This window comes from Thalia democratica, chromosome 5, assembly GCF_965202585.1.
Source record: "Thalia democratica chromosome 5, ktThaDemo2.hap1.1, whole genome shotgun sequence".
Classification (NCBI taxonomy): Eukaryota; Metazoa; Chordata; class Thaliacea; order Salpida; family Salpidae; genus Thalia; species Thalia democratica.
The window spans coordinates 47,930,177-47,948,935 of NC_139169.1; the positions used below are offsets into that span (position 1 = coordinate 47,930,177).

At 25.2% G+C, this 18,759-nt stretch overlaps 1 protein-coding gene across 2 annotated transcripts in view; it reads right to left on the reverse strand.

Annotated features, from left to right (window-relative positions):
* Positions 1 to 18,759, reverse strand: part of LOC145835524 (telomerase-binding protein EST1A-like) — a 39,360-nt gene that overhangs the window by 1,184 nt on the left and 19,417 nt on the right. The window contains exons 8-22 of one of the 2 annotated variants that reach the window (XM_082943167.1): positions 17,851 to 17,953; positions 17,545 to 17,634; positions 16,530 to 16,634; positions 13,860 to 13,966; positions 12,605 to 12,797; positions 12,335 to 12,408; positions 11,934 to 12,072; positions 10,629 to 10,851; positions 10,104 to 10,314; positions 9,810 to 9,930; positions 8,644 to 8,861; positions 8,374 to 8,428; positions 7,843 to 8,010; positions 4,502 to 4,649; positions 2,353 to 2,618 (exon numbers count right to left, since the gene is read on the reverse strand). In XM_082943167.1, the coding sequence (XP_082799293.1) occupies positions 2,353 to 2,618; positions 4,502 to 4,649; positions 7,843 to 8,010; positions 8,374 to 8,428; positions 8,644 to 8,861; positions 9,810 to 9,930; positions 10,104 to 10,314; positions 10,629 to 10,851; positions 11,934 to 12,072; positions 12,335 to 12,408; positions 12,605 to 12,797; positions 13,860 to 13,966; positions 16,530 to 16,634; positions 17,545 to 17,634; positions 17,851 to 17,953 (2,221 nt within the window). Of the gene's footprint in view, positions 1 to 2,352; positions 2,619 to 4,501; positions 4,650 to 7,842; positions 8,011 to 8,373; positions 8,429 to 8,643; positions 8,862 to 9,809; positions 9,931 to 10,103; positions 10,315 to 10,628; positions 10,852 to 11,933; positions 12,073 to 12,334; positions 12,409 to 12,604; positions 12,798 to 13,859; positions 13,967 to 16,529; positions 16,635 to 17,544; positions 17,635 to 17,850; positions 17,954 to 18,759 lie in introns of those variants that run through there. The other variant, XM_082943168.1, reaches the window with a different exon arrangement.

Consider the following 18,759-nt stretch of genomic DNA (forward strand, 5'->3'; position numbering starts at 1 on the left):
TAAATTCGTTTAAATACTAATACTACTAAGATAAAAATTTAGAAATTATAAATAGAATAATATGGTACTTACTCTGAACAAATTTGGATTTTACTTTACAAATCATTACTTTCTAAATAGTTATAATTTAAAAGCAATAGCAATTGGGAACGGATCAAATATGCACGAAGACACTTTTAAACGATAGGACATTTTTGCACAAAGACACTTTTTACACGAGAGTGAAAAAAGCACAAGAAAAAAATGATAAAAACTAAAAGATAAATTAACAAAAAAGAAGAATAAATAAGTTATTGACCAAGGGTAAGGGGTAACAATGATAGTAAAAATAAGAAAGAAAGTTATAACTAATAAAAATTATTAATAAAAGTATTTTAGTTTTAAAAACTAAGAAAAAAAAAAACTGATGAAAACTATTGATAAAAAAAAAAATAAAATAAACAACAAAAAGAAAAAAAAAATTACCAACCGAGGGTAAGGGTAACAGTGATAGTAAAAAAAAGGTTAAAATTATGAAAATAATAAAATGAACTATAAAAAATTTCAACCCGTGCAAAAGTGACCTTTCGTGCAAAAGTGACCCCTCGTGCAAAATTAATGCCGTGCATATTTCACAACTACACATAGTTATTAACCAGTGACTAAAACAAAAATGCAAAAACAGCATTATAAGTAATAGAATTTAATTAATTATAACTTTTGTAAAAAAATCAACAAAATTGTTCAAACATTAGCAGTTCATTAATTTTTAATACTAATCTTCATAACTCAATAAAATTTAATGATTTCAAACCAATCACTAAAAGTGTTAGAAAAAAATTAAGAAAAGTTAATCATCATTTGACGATTATACTATGCTATTAAAAATAGATATTCATTATTTATATTAGTTTTTTTAAAGAATAAAAATTAAATAGTTTAATGGTTGACAAAAATAGTTTAAATGTAATAACAATCATTTTATAAATTTTATTTTAAACTGTTAACTGTAAAGGATATATCACACATAGAAGTTGATTTATAAAAAAAGTTGTTGATTATGAATCGTTATCAGGATATAGTAAAACAAGAAGAATAGACAAGAAAACTTAAACAATAAAACGTCAATAATATTTATATACTTTAGGACAGGGGTTCCCAACCAGGGGTGCGAGATGGCTTTTCATTTTTGTATGATAAATAAGGATATTTTCACTCTCTGATAAAGTTAATAAAGTTAAAAAGTACATTTTGTTATAAAAAGAAGTCGGCGCTAATTTTCTGAATAAATTAATTTTATTAATACGTCATAGAGCAAGAGCGCTTTTCTAAAAGTAAATTCATTTAATTAACTTCATTTAATACCTGTTAGTTTAGAATTAACATTTCAGTAAAGCTTTCTTAAAGTTTTACACCTGTGAATTTTAATCACCTATTCTTAAAATATTTTATATTCATAACTGGCCATTAATTGTTTAAAACAGTTTATGAGCTAGCGACGACTTACTTGTGCGAGTCTGGATTTAGTACTCTATTGTCAATAAAAACTAAATCAAGAAACCGCTTGAATGCACAGGCAGACATGCACATTGCCATCAGCAACAAAATGCCACGTTTTCAGAAAGTTTTGATAAAAAACAGGAACAAAAAAGTCATTAACTTTAGAGTAGATTTAAAATTAAGTTCTTAATCTTTTCAAAATAACATTGCATGAATAGAATTTCAATAACATTGTGAGTATAACGACGTGTTATTTAAGATTTTTTTATTGAATATATAAGATTAGTTAATTTTTTTGTTAATGTTAATTGAAAAAAAAAGTTTTTTATTAAGATAGATTTGTTTTTTTTTTTCGTTTAATTGAATACTAAATAATTTTTTAGTTAGTTTAAAAATGAGCAGGTAGAGTTACAAAATATGAGCTCCAAACTCACTTGCTTGACCTTTAGAAAACGTTTACCGTTGCAGAGGGAAGAGTGAGTTCTAATGTTTTCTACCTCATAAAAAATAGATAAAACTTGTTCGAATATAGTTTGTCATGTTTTTAAATTTCCAAATAATTTTTTTTTTGTTAATATAGTACACTATCATAAAAATTAAAATACAAACTATTAATAAATGAAATCAATGATGTTATAATCAAATTATTAATAAATAGTTATAGCATATAGTGTTAGGGGTGCGGGGCATCAAAAAGATTGGGAACCACTACTTTAGGACATGAGTTTCAAAATTTCAGATATATACAATTAATTTGTTTATAAATCATCTACGTTATTTGAATCTAAGATTAAAGACGTTGTTTTAATATATAACACAAGTAAAAATTGTTAATATATTCTCTTTAGTCTTTAAAAAAAGTTTTTATCAAACCTGATTGTTATTGCAGTGCTGGTTTACAAAGCTCAAGTTGTGAAGTTCATTGGCTTCGTGAGTGAGTAACTTCATTTTCAACTCACCTTCAGATATATCAAAGACCTTACCACTTGAGGCATTTTCAAAAATATTTTTGATGAATCGGTATGCAGCACTTGCTGACTGATGAACGAATATCGCGTGTTCGCGATTTTCCGCACTTTCAATTCCAAACTCATGCTTCTTTTTTATGTCCTGACTAAGGCCTTTCAGCTCTAAGTACACTGTTTTAATTTTTTTGATTTTCAAATGAGTATATTTTCACGATTTATTTTGAACGATATGTATATTTAAACGTTATAACTTTGAATAAAAACAAAAATTACAAAATTTAGAGTACTTTTTGAGAGTAGACATTAAAAAGCAGAAAAATTTATATCGTTTTGTATAGTAAATACAAAAGTTAATGTTAAAATACTTTATTTGAAATATATCCTCTCTTGTACTTTAAAGCAACCTTTTTCAACAATTCAACTTGTTTTTATTTCTTAATGTTTTTTTAATCGTTTACATAGATGAAATTTTATAGTATTTGCAATAAGTCCTTTGACAAATAAGTTATTATTTTTACAGTTTGAGGCATGAAAGGTCTAGAACTGTAAAAGTAAAATTTACTGTAATTTAAAGTTTTTTAACTGAGTTTTTTTGCTGGTATAGGCCGATTTTAACAATGTTGTGTCTTTGAGATATGGATGCTATTCGTTTTTGGAATCGTAATGAACAATAACCAACATACATTTTTGTAAAATAATAGAAATATTCGATTTCTGTCTTCTCATTTTTAGTGTTAATCTTCTGGTTTTGTTTGAATGTTGAAGATTTTTTGAATCTCAAGAAATTTGTTAATCTTGGGCACTTTTTCTTAATTAATAAGTTTTTAACTTTTCTAAGTTCTTCTTTGAAAGCGGTAAAATTTAAGAATGTATTTAGCGCTCTGTCTAGAAAAAAAGTTCATCAAACTTAGTTTCCAAGATTTTGGAGAAATACTAGTGTGTTACATTGTTAGGCCTGTGTCTGTTGGTTTTCTGTAAACAATTGTGTGTAATTGGTTTTACTTGCTTTACTTCAGTGTTCAGAAACGGCAATTTCTCAATTACTTAATAGTTTACGTTGGTATTGTTCATTATGATTCCAAAAACAAATAGCATCCATATTTTAAAGACACTACATTGTTATTAAACCGGTCTACACCACCAAAAAAAAAACTGATCAATTCTGCATTAAAAGTAAATGCTTGGAAGTATTTGACGTCAACATTATTTATAGATACACCTATACTGCAGATCAGAGCATCTCCTATATTAGAGAGACATCACGAAAAGTCTAGCAAATATTTTCAGACCACTGAGGAATAGATAAAAACAACGCAATATTCGACCACCTATTTAGCTGCAAACGCAGTCAAAATTCAAACATAGTACAAACTTTAAAGTTTTGAAACGATGTAAACATACTGGAATCAATACTGATTGAGGATGAACGGCTTAATTTAAATACGCAAATGAAATTAAATTAAAAAGCTAAACTATTAACAATTTACTAATTAAAATATCCTTACTTAAGCTTTACTTGCTAAACATTAAAATTTGTTTCTATTTAAATCTTATATTCAAACGTCATATTTCAAACTTAATTTCTAAACTGTTAACTAATCAAATACTTTCAATTTCATTTAACATTTATCACTTGAAAATGAAACTCTAGTTTTAAAACGTTCGTGTAATAAAAACAAAATGAGTAATCTATACAGACATAGTTGCAAATGGTACATAAAGATTTAAGCACTTTATGTTATGAAAATAGGCTAATTCAAAACCGTATAGGAAATTAGAACTAGAAAATTAAGAGAGTAAATATCACTATTAAAAATATAAAAAAATGTACTACTAAAAACTCGCAAGTTTGAGTATCTTTACATAAAAAAAAACTTGGTAGTATTTTATAAAACAATTGCAATTACATATATTTAGTTTTGAATAAATTTATAGAAGTATTTGCATGACTAACACTTCTTACATAAAACTTTAAACTTTCATTAGATAAAAAAAAGTTTAATTGCACTAGATTAATATAAGGTCTGGATAAAAATAAGTATAAAACACCAAACCGGCAACAGGAACGCAAACAGTAAAATAAGCATGGTGAATAATCTTTTTGATAGTAGTAAGCTCATCAATAAAACAGTTGGTATCTGGTATAATGTACTTAGGCCTTATTTCAAAAATTTCCACATCGTCGCTATTGTCTAACTGCATCTGTAATATTCGCTGAATCGTACAAAAATTTGTAGTTAGAAAATTGCTAGTTAAATTTTTTTTTGTATAGTAAATGAAGTTTTATGTAAATCAATAAAGTTGATATATTTATTTTGATTTTAGATTAAAACTAAATTAGTTACCTAAGAAAAATTTTCTTTATCTGTATACTTTTATATTAAAGCTTTAGAATTGTTTTTCTATATTAATTTGTATATTATCTAAATACATTACAAGCTCATAATATTTTAAAGATTAAGTATAAGTTGTAAAAAACTAATAGTCAATTAAACAGTGTACAGACTTATTCATTTCCGTTTAAACCAGGATTTCCCAAATTCCTTTTTCGTAATCGCCTATTTAGCACAACTTAAAAAATAATTGCACTCTTTTATCAAATATCACCCCCTTTACTGTTTAATTACCCATTTACATTTTTGAAACCTTTTTAAATATTTCCCCCAATGTGGCGCTTTTGCTCACTTTGGGAAACCCTGGTTCAAGCCTTATTTATAGTTTTAATTAAATTTTCATTTTTATATAACTTTTTTTTTAAATAGTACGGTTCAGAGTATATGCAAAATAAAAAATATTTGATTCTCTAAAGTAGTAAATACTTTATGAACAAATAAAAAAACCAATTTTTAAGTGTCTAGTAAAATTCTTAAGTTCCATCTAATATTTTGTAATTAGGCTTCTTATTTGCAATTACGTCACCTGGCTTTTATTACTTTTACTAGAAAAATAACTTTTTATGAGTCAGTTATAAAATCTAGTTAAGTTAATTATTTTTTGAACTACAAATATTTTTTGACTCTTTATACCAGTTCTCCTCAAAATATATTGTGCAAAGTTCATTAAATAAATCACAAGTTGCCAGTACACACTTGCTGGGTTGTTCCAGCCCGTTAAGCAAACTTATCGGGCCTGCAGCTTATTTTAAGTTATAAAAATTTCTCAAAACATATAAATTTATAGTATACTATTAAAATCCACGCGCGTTCAAAATCCATCCGTTTTTTTTTTCACTATCACTGTTACCCCTAATCCTTACCCTCGATCGATAAGCGGTTCTCGAATTTGACTGGGTGGATTTTGATCGGGTGCATTTTGAACGTGTCCCAAATTTATAGAAGTACTCCTTTATTAGTTTTCAATTATAATATTATATATATATATATATATATAAAATAAGGTTAATGTTCAAACTTGAACACCTTCTACTGAGCCTACTTGAAGGGCTTTTAAATAATTTATTGAAATGACGATTTTAAAAATGCTGGAACATATGTTTCATAAAGACAAAAAAGATTGTCTCTAATCTTCAGCCAGTTGAAATTTAAAATAAAAAGCACTTTGGTAAACAAAGATGCAAAAGTTTACAAAAAACAAAAACAATATGACGTAAAAATTGAACATTGTACATTACAAATATTCAGTACAAAAATCGATCTACCATCTAACTAATCAAACCACTAAAATTAACGAAAACAACAGTCAATTGACTATAAAATACTTCAAAATTTGTTGTATTTTAAGAAGTATTATTTGTTGTATTTCGAAGTATGTTTGCGGCCTTAAGCGCAAAAACATTGATTTTAAATTAACTTGGGAGGTGATAAAAAGAGCACAGCCAATAGCAGATGGTAACAACCCTGTTTGTAGGCTGTGCTTAAAAGAATCAACAGCCGTTATGTATGTGTTAAAAAAGGAAGGTTGTTTAAATAAGAGGAGCGAATTCATATCGTCTTGTCGACATATGAAAAAGCTCCTCTTAAAGTACAACAAATTTTGAAGTATTTTATAGTCAATTAACTGTTGTTTTCGTTAATTTTAGTGGTTTGATTAGTTAGATGGTAGATCGATTTTTGTACTGAATATTTGTAATGTACAATGTTCAATTCTTACGTCATATTATTTTTGTTTTTTTGTAAACTTTTGCATCTTTGTTTACCAAAGTGCTTTTTATTTTAAATTTGAACTGGCTGAAGATTAGAGACAATCTTTTTGTCTTTATGTAACATATGTTCAAGCATTTTTAAAATCGTCTTTTCAATAAATTATATATATAAGCTAAAATAAGTTAACTTGTACATAAGTTGTTTTTAGAATAGGCTAACTAAAATTATTCAATTTTAGTTGAAACGTCACAATGTGTTTTTAGTGTGATTCTTTAAAAATCTTACTTTGTTCTTTATTTCGTTCTGAGGAGATGCATAAAGCATAAAAACTAAGTAAACGATTTGAAAATTAGTTATTTTTTCATATTATAAATAAATATATATTTATATATATACTATTTCCATACAAATAGGATAACTTTAATTTAATTCATTTACAACACCTTTATCTAATTTTGAAATATGCTTTTATTATCCAAAAAACACCATCCCTACAAGTTTTTTTGGTAAGTATCGACCTTATTGACCAATAAAACAAAATATACTTGAAAAAGCAATAAACTGTTTCAAAATAATATACTTACTTTATTAATGATACAAAAAACAACTAATGCTTGTATTGTTTACTAAAGTTTAAACACATTACGCGTTTCATCAGAACAATATAAAGCATCAAGCAAAATTTTTAAAGATTCACAAATAAAAAACACATTATAACATTTCAAAAGAAATTGAATAATTTTAGCTAGCTAATCTTTAAAACTAACTTCTGTACAAATTAACTTATGTTTTGTTTTGCCTTGTTTGTTCTTAATTTTAGTTTAATTTTTGTTTAGTTTTAATTTTTGTTAATGGTTGGTGTTTTTTGTTCTTTTAAAATACATATTTTGGTTGTGAAAACAGGGTTGCTGTCTTTCTTTTTTTTACTTATAGATAGTTCTTTTTTAACTTTTTCAATTTTATAATTTTCTAGGCTACATAATGGTATGTTTTGTTGTTTTTCGGTTTTGTTTTAGTCCTGCAGAGTATGTCCCATATTTAACTATAGTCTTTGTTTGCGTCTTCTAACTCTTATATGTAGTTTGATAACTCAGTATTATGTCTTTTTAATCTATTATTAAAGCTTGCCTTGTGATTACTGTAGTTTGCTTGGCTTATGATTACTATGATAATTTTTCAAAAAAAAAATCAAATACTTATTTTATATTTGCTTAATTTAAGTAGTAACAAACAGCAGAGATTTACTCTGTACTGACAGATGTCTTACTTATATTAATAAAAATAGTACTTACTGCTACACGATTTCTTCTTTTGTCGTCCACATTTTTTTGTCTCTGCAGCATATTTCTGTACTCTACAAGTGGTGTTTCTTCCTCTTTTGTGACATTAAAATCTATTTCGTCATTGTATACACTTGTACCGTTTTCAAATTCTTTAAGATTTTCCTTGGTTTTTTTATCCTTTGAAAAATACTATTTATAAAATAAAAAAAACTAGTGATTACTGAAAAGCATCAAACAATTAAGTTTGGTTTGAAATTTTACGTGTTGTTAAAAAATCTAGCTTAAACATGGTCAAATTAATATAATATACTTCTAAGCTACTTGTAAAACACATAAGGTGAAAAAAAAAACCTTTTCTACGCAAACTTTGAGGTATGCAAAAAAATCTAATTAAATTTATGTGTAAACTCATATTGATTTAAACACGAAATCATATTTTTATAAAAACTACATAAGCTATATTCAATCCAGTAACATATTTCAAAAAGTGTGCAAAACGTCTCTTTTTAAATTAAAAAAAAATTTAACACAATAGCTAACTTCAATCTCTTCGTCGCATGAGCTTTCTACCCAGTTTTCCAGTTTTGATGTATATCTTAATGTGTGACATAATTTTTTAGATAACAGTATATGTATAGATATATAAATTACAAACATTTTATTAAAAATCATTACAATCAAAAACAATCGTAATTAGTTTGTTGTTGCAAATTATAAAAAACAAAAATCAACAACTTACAATCAAAAACTATAAACTATAGAAAATAGTTACTTATAACACTATAACTTAAAAATAAAACAAATAACAACCTTCCATTTTCATTTCTACCCATCAAGTTCATTTCTCTACTGCATAGATATTTACAAAAATCACCTATTTTTTTAAGACGTGCGCAATTTAATACAGTCATTTTAGCAACATTGTCATAATTGTAGAGAATTTTGAAATACAGCCTTTTCATTTCGTTGCATTCATTTTGCTTCATTACTGAAAAACCAGACAACATTTCTGCTTCAGGAAAAATCACCTAATTTCGTTAGAAAAATTAATTAACAATCAGCTTTAAACTTATATTTATAGCAGTTATTTTGTTTAGAGGGTTTCTCAAATTTGAAAAAACTTTTGAAGAGAAACTAATTTCTAAATTAAAATCAATGTTTTCCTAAATAGGACAATATCTCTACCTTAATTTGGTACGACTGCTATATGGGTATTTAAAATTTTAAGTGTAAAACAGTATAACAATTTAATTATCAATAGTAACATCATCTTATAGAGTCTAGTTTTCAGAAAATAATAGTTAATTACAATGTTTCCTATGAAAATAAGTTTGTGGATTTAAAATGATCTACAAATTTTCAATTACTTCAATTTAACAGAGTTTTCATTGCTTTAAGAACTCAAAAACCAAAATAACTATGCGGTTAATTTAAAAAAGAAATGGTTATAGTTTAACGCAGTAAACGGCAAACTGAGACTAAAGGTCAAATGCGGCCAGTAATTCAAATACAAGCGCTTCGCGATGTACCTTTCAGCTAAAATATACTTTTATCTGAACATTTAAAAAAAGTTTTTGTCATAAGAACTTATGATTAGGCTCTTTATTAAATAATTACTACTTAATAGTGCTTTAACATTAACTCATTACACTTTTGGTTAAAAATAGTATTTTTTAAATATAAAATTACAAATAACTAAAATAACTATTTATAAAAAAAATGACCAAAAGGCTGCCGACCCCTGGTTTAATCATTTCATATTTTTAATTTTACATTTTTATAAAAAAGTAAATATATTTATTTTTGTTAAAAAATCTTAGAAATTTTCTACAATTCTATTTTTAAGAAAACTACAATGTACAAATACCTAAAAACTTATATATCGTGACCTTAAAAGTGATTAGACTTCAATGTATCAAAACTTATACTTTAATTTAAACTTTGAAAAAAGTATACCTTTTTTAAAACATGCTTACCTTATCAACCTGTTCTTCTCTTTCGTAAAAAAATTCAACATGATGAGTTTCATCCATATCTGATAATATGGGCAGTATGATGTCATAAATTAATGAAAGTTCATCAATTAGGCCTTGCATGCTAAAAAGATTTGATAGTATATAAATAGTTAATGAAAAAAATCAAAACCCGAAGTAATTTACTTTTAAAATGACTTGTAGTCGTTTAGTACGTCAGAGTCAAATAACTGTAGAATAATAAAAACTTCTGAATTATTTTAAATCAATAGTTCTTAGTAAGCATACAAATCAAACCCGGTTTCTAGCACATATTGGTTGAACCAAGTTGATTGATTGGCCATCATCCAGTCACAACACAGATTGGCGTACACGAGAAGCGATTGGACATTGTCAATACTATTTACATCTTCTTTTGATAGTTCTACTTCGATGTGATCACAAACGACAGAGAAAAATTTAAAGAAAAGCTCTAAGGCTGATTCTATCAAAGTAGAGTTGTCATCATCTAGATAACAGTGTTTTAACTAGTTGTATGTATATTTAATTTGTCTTTTATTATAATATATAAAATACATCTTAAATAATTGCAATGAACCTAACTACTTTAAAATCTGACTTTGTTTAAAATAAAAAGTAACAAAAAAAATAAATCTGAAAACAAATTACTTTTAAACTAAAAAAATATAACTAAGAATGTTAACCAAATAAACTATTTTACAAGAAATAACTAAATTTCTTTAACTATATATACGTTGACATTAAAAAAAAGTAAGCAAAAAATTTGCTTAGTAGTTTTATTTAAAATTTAAAAAAACTGACACTCATCGTCTTCAGTTTTTGTAACATAGTTTTCAACAGTATACACGTTAATAGCAAAAAAATGAGTCATTGTTACGTCATCAAATTTTTGAAGATTATCAAGCAACAGGTCATTGAGCAAATGAACAAACATCGTTAAACTTTTTGGAAAGTTTTCAAATCCAATACGCATAAACAATATTCCGTGTAGATGAAGAAACGTGTGGGTTAATCGAGCATGCTTCTGTTGAGTGTATACAAAATGCTTTTACATAATTTTAACTCAGGGCTTCTTAAACTTTTTTTTAAAAGGCCCCCTTTACAGAAATTTAAAAATCTATGGCCCCCTCCAACAATATTTCTTAAAAACTAACATTAAAAACGCCTACGACTTTTTTTACTCTTCTATCATCAACTCCAGAAGACTAGTGTCAGTTTCAAATTATGACCTCATGCCCCCCCCCTGTGGCCCCTTTACTAATCATGGCCCCTAAGGGCCACTTGGCCCACTTTGGTAAGCCTTATTTTAAACACATAATAAAACTATTTGTTTTAAAAATTAAACACATTTGTTGATGAGTGGGACAAAATAGTTTTTGGTTGCTTTTATAGTAGTATAATGTTTCAACGAGTACAGCGCAGATTAAAGCTGCATATAGGGTGGCAATTCATTGAAGAGTAAAATAAAATTGCTTGGGTTTTTAACATTTTTAATACTAGCTCGAGTGAGTGAAAACCCCAGATAGATTAAAAAAAACATATATGTAAAATTCTTAAGTTCAAAAATAGACAAAATATTTGAAGATAAAAAATATAGTGCTTAATTTTCAAAAGTATTCAACAATTTATGTATACTACAACAACAAAAAAGTTCTTGAAAACCATTATAATTTAACACTTTAAGGTATTCAAATATTGAATTAGCTTTGTGATACAGCTAAACCTTTTTAATATTTTATTAAATCTTAGTTTCACTAACTTAAAAAAATATCGGCTGTTGATTTAAAATTCTATGATTATTTAAAATAGTAATGTTTTTAAAATAATATGCAGACCTTATAAAAAGACTATTTTTCTCCTAGATTTTTAGCTGAGCCACTTATTAAATTTATGTCCGACAAAATGTTTAAAGTTTTTATTTGATATTTTTATCTAAAAAGCATTGCTAATTTTTAATTTATTTTTTGTCAGTATTTTCTACTTATTATTATATAAAACGAACTTAGTTTAAAACTATTAAACAAATGTAAAATTACAAAATATCTTTTTAATTATCAGCATTACATGAATTATGAAAGAGTAACATTTTTATTAAAACAAACTTACCTTTTTCAAAAGATCTTCAGCATTTTGATCTTCGATATGGTCGTTTTTAGATTCAATAAATTTATTTTTATCCTTTTTTAGAGCGTAATCTGGCAATATCCAAACATGATTACTACGCCCTTTAAGAAATGCATTCTTTCTGAAATAATAATAAAAATTATTTTTGTTTTACAAAAACAAGAAACATATATTCTAAAATGTGAAAACTTTAAAAATTGTTGTATAAAACTTTTTTTCTTCTTTGAACACTTTTTGTATTAAATATACACCGCTTTCTATCGAAGAATAAAACTTAATATAGCCTGTGAAAAGTAAGAAAATAAAATATTATTTGATAATGTAAAAATTTTAATTAAAATAAATGAATTAAGAGATATTTTCATATTATTTTAGGAGCTAACTTTTTGTTCTCCTCCGTTTCTTTAGCATGTTTTTCTTTCTCAATCTTTTCTTCTTGGGAAGTAAGCTTTTCGATCTTTTTTTTTGTTAAAAATCAGTTATAAAGAAAAAATCACTATTCGTAATAAACAAATTTAAAATATATCTTAAATTATTTTTATAACTAAACAAGTTAAAAAAACCTAATTAGAAAAAAACTATCGAGCTTTAGATATATTTTAAAACAGTTACAACTGTTATTGTATTGTAACTACTTAAAAGTTTAAACTAACAAGTTTATTTGAGCTATTAAAAATAGCTTTCAAGTCGTCTCGAGCTGACAAAACAGGATTACTATCAGTACTTGCGGATCTTATATAGTAATAACAGCACTGAAGGTAACGTTGTGTCTTATAAGCTAATTTAGCCAACTGATTGTATGGCCAGCTATTACGTGGATCTAACTTGCTTGAGTATTCATACCACCTGGTAAAATTATTAAAGTAAAAGTATACCTGACAAAAACTTGAACAAAAACTTGTTTTAAATAAATATTTAATTTTATATAAAACTTTTATTTTGTTATAGCACATAAAGTATAATACAAAAATAGTTTAGAGTCAAGATAAAATTAGTCATATGAAGATAATATTGTTTTCAATAGCCAAATAAATTGAAAACTTAAGATGATTTTTTGTATTCAATAGTTGGACTATGATTTGAAACTAGTGTTACCAGCTTTTCTATACCTAATAATATAAACATATAGTCAAAATTTTAGCATTATGTTGTAGCGATGGACAGAAAAACTAACAATCTGTTACATTAAAACTTAATGTTTAGTAGAATTGCTTTAAGAACTTCTAAATATTATTAGAACGATTTCAACAAATTCAGAGTAACTAATAACTGCTTAAGTTCTAGAACTCTCCCTTTTGACATTAAATTATATTATATAGAAAATTATTTCTATTATTATAAAACATTTTACAGAATATAATTATAGAAATTTGCTTCTATTTTACTCAACATAAACTTATTATATTTTAAGTGAAAATTGTTACAGAGAGTAAGATAAATACATAATTTTACAACCTTAATCAAGAAGTAAAAATTTTTTTTATTTCAATCAACAACTAAGTATATAAAACAGGATGGCAAAGATTTTTTGAAAAAAATTTATAAGATTTTGAAAATAGAAGTTTTTTGTCTATTTTTAGTATAAAACTAAGTTTAAGGTAAAAACTTTCTTTTATATCATAAAAATGTATAAAAAACACTGCAATGCTAATTTAAAAGTGTTTTATAATAAATAAAATTCTAAAATATCCAAAAAAATTCTATATATGAAAGATTTTTTTACCTTATAAAATTTTATCATTTTACATTTAAAATTCCAGGTTTTTCTAGGACTTTTCAAAGTTTCTCAAATTCCAGTTTTTTTTTGCCTAAATTGTCAAGTTCCAGGTTTAATGACAACCCATATAAAAATAGTAGTATTTTATTTTTGTAAAGCAGAAGCAGTTAATTTATTTCTGAAAAACTAACCTTTTAGCAGTTGCATAATTGTAAGAATTTTCAAGTTCAATTTGATAGCGATGTAAATCAGCTATTGATAATGTTATACGTTGTAGCATTATAATGGCTCGTTTTTTCTGTGAACAAATAAATATATTTTATAACTTAATTAAAGTTTTTCAAAAGGGCTATATTGCCCCTCGAAGCGATTTCGGCTGCCATTGTGCAATGACTAGAAAGAAGATCATAAATTAAAAGGGTAATTAACTGGTAAATATGTGATAAGTTATAAAGGAAAGGGGATTATTTTTGAACTTCTGCTAAACTGGTGATTACCAAATGAGTTTTGGAAACCCTGAATTAGGAGCTAAAATAAGTAATACTGATATCAACAACTTATATTAAAAAAAAACTTGATAATAATAACCATAGCAGAATTGCTATTTCTTTTTTGGAAAACTAACAAAAGATTTTGTATGGTACTTTTGCTTGAAAAAATCTTAATATTTTGTTTCATGCCTCTTTTTAAATTTATAAGATCTATGCGAAGTTTGAATAAAATTTTCCCAATAAGAACCTGCAACTTTAAAATTAACAGATTTTGAAAACAAAAATTTAGTATTGGTACATAAGTTTGAACTAAAAATAACAAAATGGTTCAATATATGGAAAAATTAATAAGAGTTTTAAGTTCAACACATGGTTTAGCAGATTCAAAAAAATATAAATTTGTTATTTACAATATAGAAAATATCAATTTCAATGAGTTTTCTATGTTTTATTAAAAACAGTTTCAAAGACTTTTTATTATATATTGTGACTAAAATAAAGCATTTAAAATGTTTAGTAATCTTTAGACTTTTTTTCACATACCTCAATTGTTAGTAGTTATAAACGAAACAGCTTTATTGTGCTGGAAATACTAATTTCAAAGGAAAATGATTAAGTAAAACCGTCATAAATTAAATTATAACATAGATTATAATTATATTTAGCAATGTGATAGTTTTTCTAACTTTGTTTAGTTAAGATTTAGATAGAATTTAAACTTGTGTGAAGATCATGGTTGCCACAGATCAAGCTGAGAAAAACTTCCTGACTTTTTACCAAAATTTTCCTGACTTTTCTAAATCAAACTCTTAATTTAAACTTATTCTAAAATACATAATCTAACACTTCAATATATATAGAGCTTTCAGTTTAATTTCAATACAGATTAAAATAACAGTTTTTTTTTGCTGAATTCAATCATCAAAGTTCCATTACATCACTTGAACCATCTGTGTATGATTGATGTATTTGCAATAAACAGCTCTATCACCAAATACTTGTATAAATACCTTAAGGAACTTCTACAATTAAAATCTTCAATTAATAACTAACTTTCACAACTAAAATCTTAAAACAATAACGAACTTTTACAGTTGAAACCTTAAAACAATAAAGAACAAAGTTTTTTAGAATTTCCTAGCATAAATGTATCTAAATAAACGAAACGACATATAAGGAGCTTTTACAATTAAAACCTTAAATTAATAATGAACTTTCACAACTAAAATCTTAAAACAATAACGAACTTTTATAGTTGAAACCTTAAAACAATAAAGAACACATTTAAAAAATATTTCCTTGCATAAATGTATCTAAATAAACGAAACGACATATAAAGAACTTATACAATTAAAACCTTAAACTAATAACGAACTATACACATCAGTTTTTTACATAAAATACTAAACTAACTGCTTATTTATAAAAAACTCAATTATTTACTAAAACAAAAAACACTTTGATTCTAAAATTGTGGTAGATAAACTTTTGTGTATATATAACAGTTTCACTATGGAAGTGTCCTTGCTACAATTCATCTATACTAAAAAGTTTACAAAATCTGCTTGTTCAAGTAGGGTACTTGATCAATATGTTAATAACAAAATTTTGCAGTTTTATAAAAGATATCTTACTATTTTATACCAGATGAAAGCATTGGAAATTAAATAATTTTGTTAATTTATAGGAAAAATTCTGATTTTTAATAATTTTTACCATTTGAAGGCTTTGGAAAATAAGGAATTTTGTAAATTTAAACTGACAAAATCTGACTTTTTTTTTTAACTTTATCAAATTTCTTGACTTTTTTTCAAAACCCCCCATTTTTCCTGACGTTTCCTGACCATGTGGCAACCCTGGAAGATTTTTTGTAAACTTATAAGAAACTTACTTTTACTTTGAGAACTAAAAATACTTAAACAATATTCAATATTTAATTAAAAGATAATCAAAGTTGTATTAAAAATACTATATGATATCCATGAAGGCGTTAATATCGGTAGCTATGCTTTACTTTTATTATGAAACATCATTTTGTGGCTTATACAGTTTGAACATAGTATACTTCTAAAATCGTAATTTAATTATCTTCAATAAAATAAAAAGCTCTAGAAAAAAGCTCACTTAATGGGGTTAACAATGATTTCAACATGTGTTTCAATTACTACTATGTCACTTTGTAACTAGATTTATATTCAAAATAACAAAAAATCAACTTTGAAAATAAGTTTAAACAAAAACATCATTTATGATTTGTTCAAGTGTTATGGTAACAACCACAAACCTTTTTATTATAAAAAAATATTTTTATTAAGTTTTAAAAATAACTTTTTAAGTATTACATTCTATACTAAATACTTTTTATCTTACTTCTTTAGATGATTGTCTTGGTCTGAATTTTACTGGTAAATATGGCAAATTTATTTTCTGCTGCTCTGCTAGGTTTTCTAAAAGCTCAGTGTAAAACTTGATTGCCTTTGTAATAAATTTTAAATGATTCATATTTACATTTAAAACAATATTATTTTAGTTTAGTATTTAACTCTAAAAATAAATGAATTACGGCACTTAAAAATAATGGCTTTTCGCCTAAAGTAAGTATATACTATTAATGCCATAGGGTGGTTAACCTTTATTTTTAATTGGTCTAAAGTTAATATATAAAATTAAGCAACTGTTTTTTACCGTTTAAAAAAATTAAAAGTAAGTTTTGCGATATAAGTCATTAAACTCAGAGAATTCAGTTATTCTTCTTTATGCGAGGCTAACAATAAAAAGGTCAAAACACAGTATTTTACTAAAAATCTATATTTTCCTAAATTTTTAAAGCTATTGTTTAAAAAAATTCAGACTAATCTATAAGAATTGTTGAATAACTTGTAGTAATCAATCAAAAAAGTTGATTTTTTTATATTTTGGTCATAAGTTATTTTTCAAAAATCTGCTTTCCTACAATTTGTTTGTAGTATTGAAACGAATATTTCCTACAAACTTAAAATTAACTATTATTTCAAAAATGAAATAAGAAATATTTAAGAACTTTTTAAAATTCAGAGAAAATTAGCAATGAGAAATTTATATTCTGCATCGGATTTATGTTGTATCGGATTTTTTAAAACTGGTTATATCTCAGAAGTTAGTTGATTTTTTAAGTACTTTGTAGTATATACTCTAAGTTTTCAAATAAGAGATTATGTTAATTTTTGTAAATAAAAGTGTTAGACCCCTCCCCTATGACCTTAAAAAACTAAATAGTTTTTTATATTAGTAATGAATCAAAAAATTGATAAACTTTTAGTTGAAACGCAAATTTGATAAAAAATAAAATAACTTTAAAAAATAGACTTTAAAAAATCTTTTCGAAAACTGTAAATAAAAAACCTACTTCTAAATAAACATATTTAAGTTTATTTTCAACTTCCAATTTTTCTTCGTCTTTTCTATTATCTAATTCTTCTTGCAAAGACTTTATAACCTTAAATAAAATTCAAGTTAACTCATATAAAAACTACAAAAAACTGACTTTTTTTACTTGAAAGTTATATTTAAGCAAATTTAACCTTAATTTCTATAGTCCTATAAATTTTCAGAATAACGTAGTTGATGTGTTTTCTAATTTAAAATATAATAGACAGTTAGCTAAAAATAAAAACATTTAGTTTTCATTAAGAAAGTATAATATAATCAAAACCTTGTAGAAAACATCTTGCCACAACTTGTTGTCTACTTTGTTTTCATATGCAAATTTAAGATCTTTCAACACTATTTTCTTATACTGAGCAATTAGTCGCTTTCTAAAATTATATAATGGAAATCAGAAAAGCTAAGGTGTACAATAAACTAATTATTTTCTATAATTTCAAGATTAGTCATTTTGATGGAGTAAAACACATTTAAGACAAAACCATAATAATATAAAATTTATGACAAAAGTTGTTATTTTTTATAAAAAATTTACTCAAAATGTAATCAATGTAAAAGTAATAGTAATGAGCAAATGGTAACTAAAACTACTTATGTTCCGTTAATCACTCTTTGCTCCTTATTAAAATATATACTATTAAAACCATTTAATTTGTACAAAATGAAAACTAAATTATAATAGTTTGTTAAGTTACATTTAGGCAAAATAGATATTAACCTTGTACTCAACAGGATAAAAATAATAAAACGTTTTTATCAAAACTACAACATTTTTTATATTGAAATACTAGTTTTCATTGCTTAAAGAAATTTAAAGTGGTTATTAAAGTATAAAGTATAGTATTAAGAAAGTATACAAGGCCTTTTATTTAGGATGCAAGGCAAGCTAGGCGAAAAAAGACTTATTCAACATTTACTTCATTCTACTTTTCTTAAGAAACATTCTTCGAGTTTTTTAATCTCTTTTTAAACAAACGCTTAAATTATTTTATGTAGAAATTATTGTTTCTTAATAAGTTATTTATTTAGTTACAAATATTTCATATACTTAAAGTTTAAATTTTACTAGGAAATAGAGTTTTAGTCTAACTTTAATTTCCGAGAAAACAGATTCCCATTGAAGTTGTCCTTCATACAATCTTATTGCAAAACTATAACAAATCTGACCACAAATCAT